Consider the following 1,456-nt stretch of genomic DNA (forward strand, 5'->3'; position numbering starts at 1 on the left):
ATTAGTCTTCACGATAACAGATATGAGTACGAGGGAATGGCTTGCATTAATTTTTCTTACTCTTTTATTATTTTTACTCGTGATCAAATGGTCAGCAGTAACGCGCATGTATGTATGGCGAAAGGAGGGTTTGAACCGTGGAAATGGAGAGGAAGTGAAATGGAGAAGAAGTGAGCAACATGAATGGGTTTCTTTTTCTAGGTACACAAGATAACGAATGTAATTGTTCGAAATGTAATTAATTTCGGCAAAAATAATTAGGTACCAATCTCTCTTATACAAACTCTCGATAAAATAATATCATCTCAGACATTCCATGTTTGAAAACTTGAAATCTACACATTTGTACCGTTGATGCTTCCCAAGCCAAGTCCTAACAGTGGCACATAGGCATGGCTTTGCTTATTGGGAGCAACATGCTTTCCCCAATTGGCCTCCTTTGCAGTTTCAACATACATGAACTTCAAGCTTGTCTGTCGCGGCCTACTGCTTCAGGATCGATTAATCTCGAGAGCCCGCATGGAGGCCTCACAAGTACTCCTAAATCACAGAACAAACAGACTATGCATAATCTTCACTCGCAGTCGCCGTTAAATTGGGATGGCGCTCGTCTCCACACGGCTTGCAAAAAACCAGCAAGTATAAGGATTATAACGTGCTAATCTACCAGCTTGTTCTACATTATCGAGCAATTGTCCCGCTCCGGCTCCGCGTACAGGGGGTACCCGTGCCCGTAGCCGGCGACAGCGGCAGGGTAGTGCTGCTCGTAGACGAGCGCCGTCTGCGGCGGGTAGTGGTACGGGTAGTAGCAGTAGCCAGGGTAGTTGATCGCGGCGGCAGCATCTGCCGACTTCTTCTCCTCCTTCTTGGCCTCGCCGACCTGCACGATCTCCGCGGGGCCGACCTTCTTGCGCAGCGCGCTCGTGAGGTTGATGGAGTCGACGCCCTCGCCCACCACCACCACCTGGTCCTTGCCGTCCCCGGCCAGCGCCACCGAGTCCACCCCCGGCGTCGCCGCCACCAGCGCCATCGCCTTGGACCGGCACCTGCCGCTCGCCATCTCCACCTTGATCACGATCTTCTGCTTCACCGCCATTGCTGACTGCTTCTGTGTGCCGACTGCCGAGAGATTGATTCCAGTGGGGGTGGTGAGAATTGAGAATTGGGGACTGTGAGAAGTGAGAAGCAGAGTGTGTGTCCTCCCCTGCTAGGCCGCGGGCCTTTTTATAAGCGAGCGCTACTCTTTGTGCTCTAGCCGGGAGCGCCACTTGTTTACAAGACTTGGCTTTATTCTGGTCTTGTCCTTCCGCTTTCCCCTGTTTCCTCTGACGCGGAAGAAACCGCGTCCGAAAGATTCCAACGAACTGGGCGCTAGATAGGAAGGTCCGAAGGAGTACTGCTTGTCCCGCTGCTAGCCTAGTGGCCAAGCGGTCAGCGGAGAGTACGCGCGCAGTGT

The 1,456-nt window shown here is 52.0% G+C and overlaps 1 protein-coding gene across 1 annotated transcript; it reads right to left on the bottom strand.

The window, feature by feature from the left end:
- Positions 1-238: 238 nt before the first annotated feature.
- LOC100845716 (heavy metal-associated isoprenylated plant protein 47) lies at positions 239-1,237 on the bottom strand. The gene has a single exon (XM_003575197.4). The coding sequence runs from the start codon at positions 1,094-1,096 to the stop codon at positions 677-679; it is 420 nt and encodes a 139-aa protein (XP_003575245.1). The 5' UTR covers positions 1,097-1,237; the 3' UTR covers positions 239-676.
- Positions 1,238-1,456: the final 219 nt, after the last annotated feature.

Source organism: Brachypodium distachyon, chromosome 3 (assembly GCF_000005505.3).
Source record: "Brachypodium distachyon strain Bd21 chromosome 3, Brachypodium_distachyon_v3.0, whole genome shotgun sequence".
In the NCBI taxonomy this organism is placed as follows: Eukaryota; Viridiplantae; Streptophyta; class Magnoliopsida; order Poales; family Poaceae; genus Brachypodium; species Brachypodium distachyon.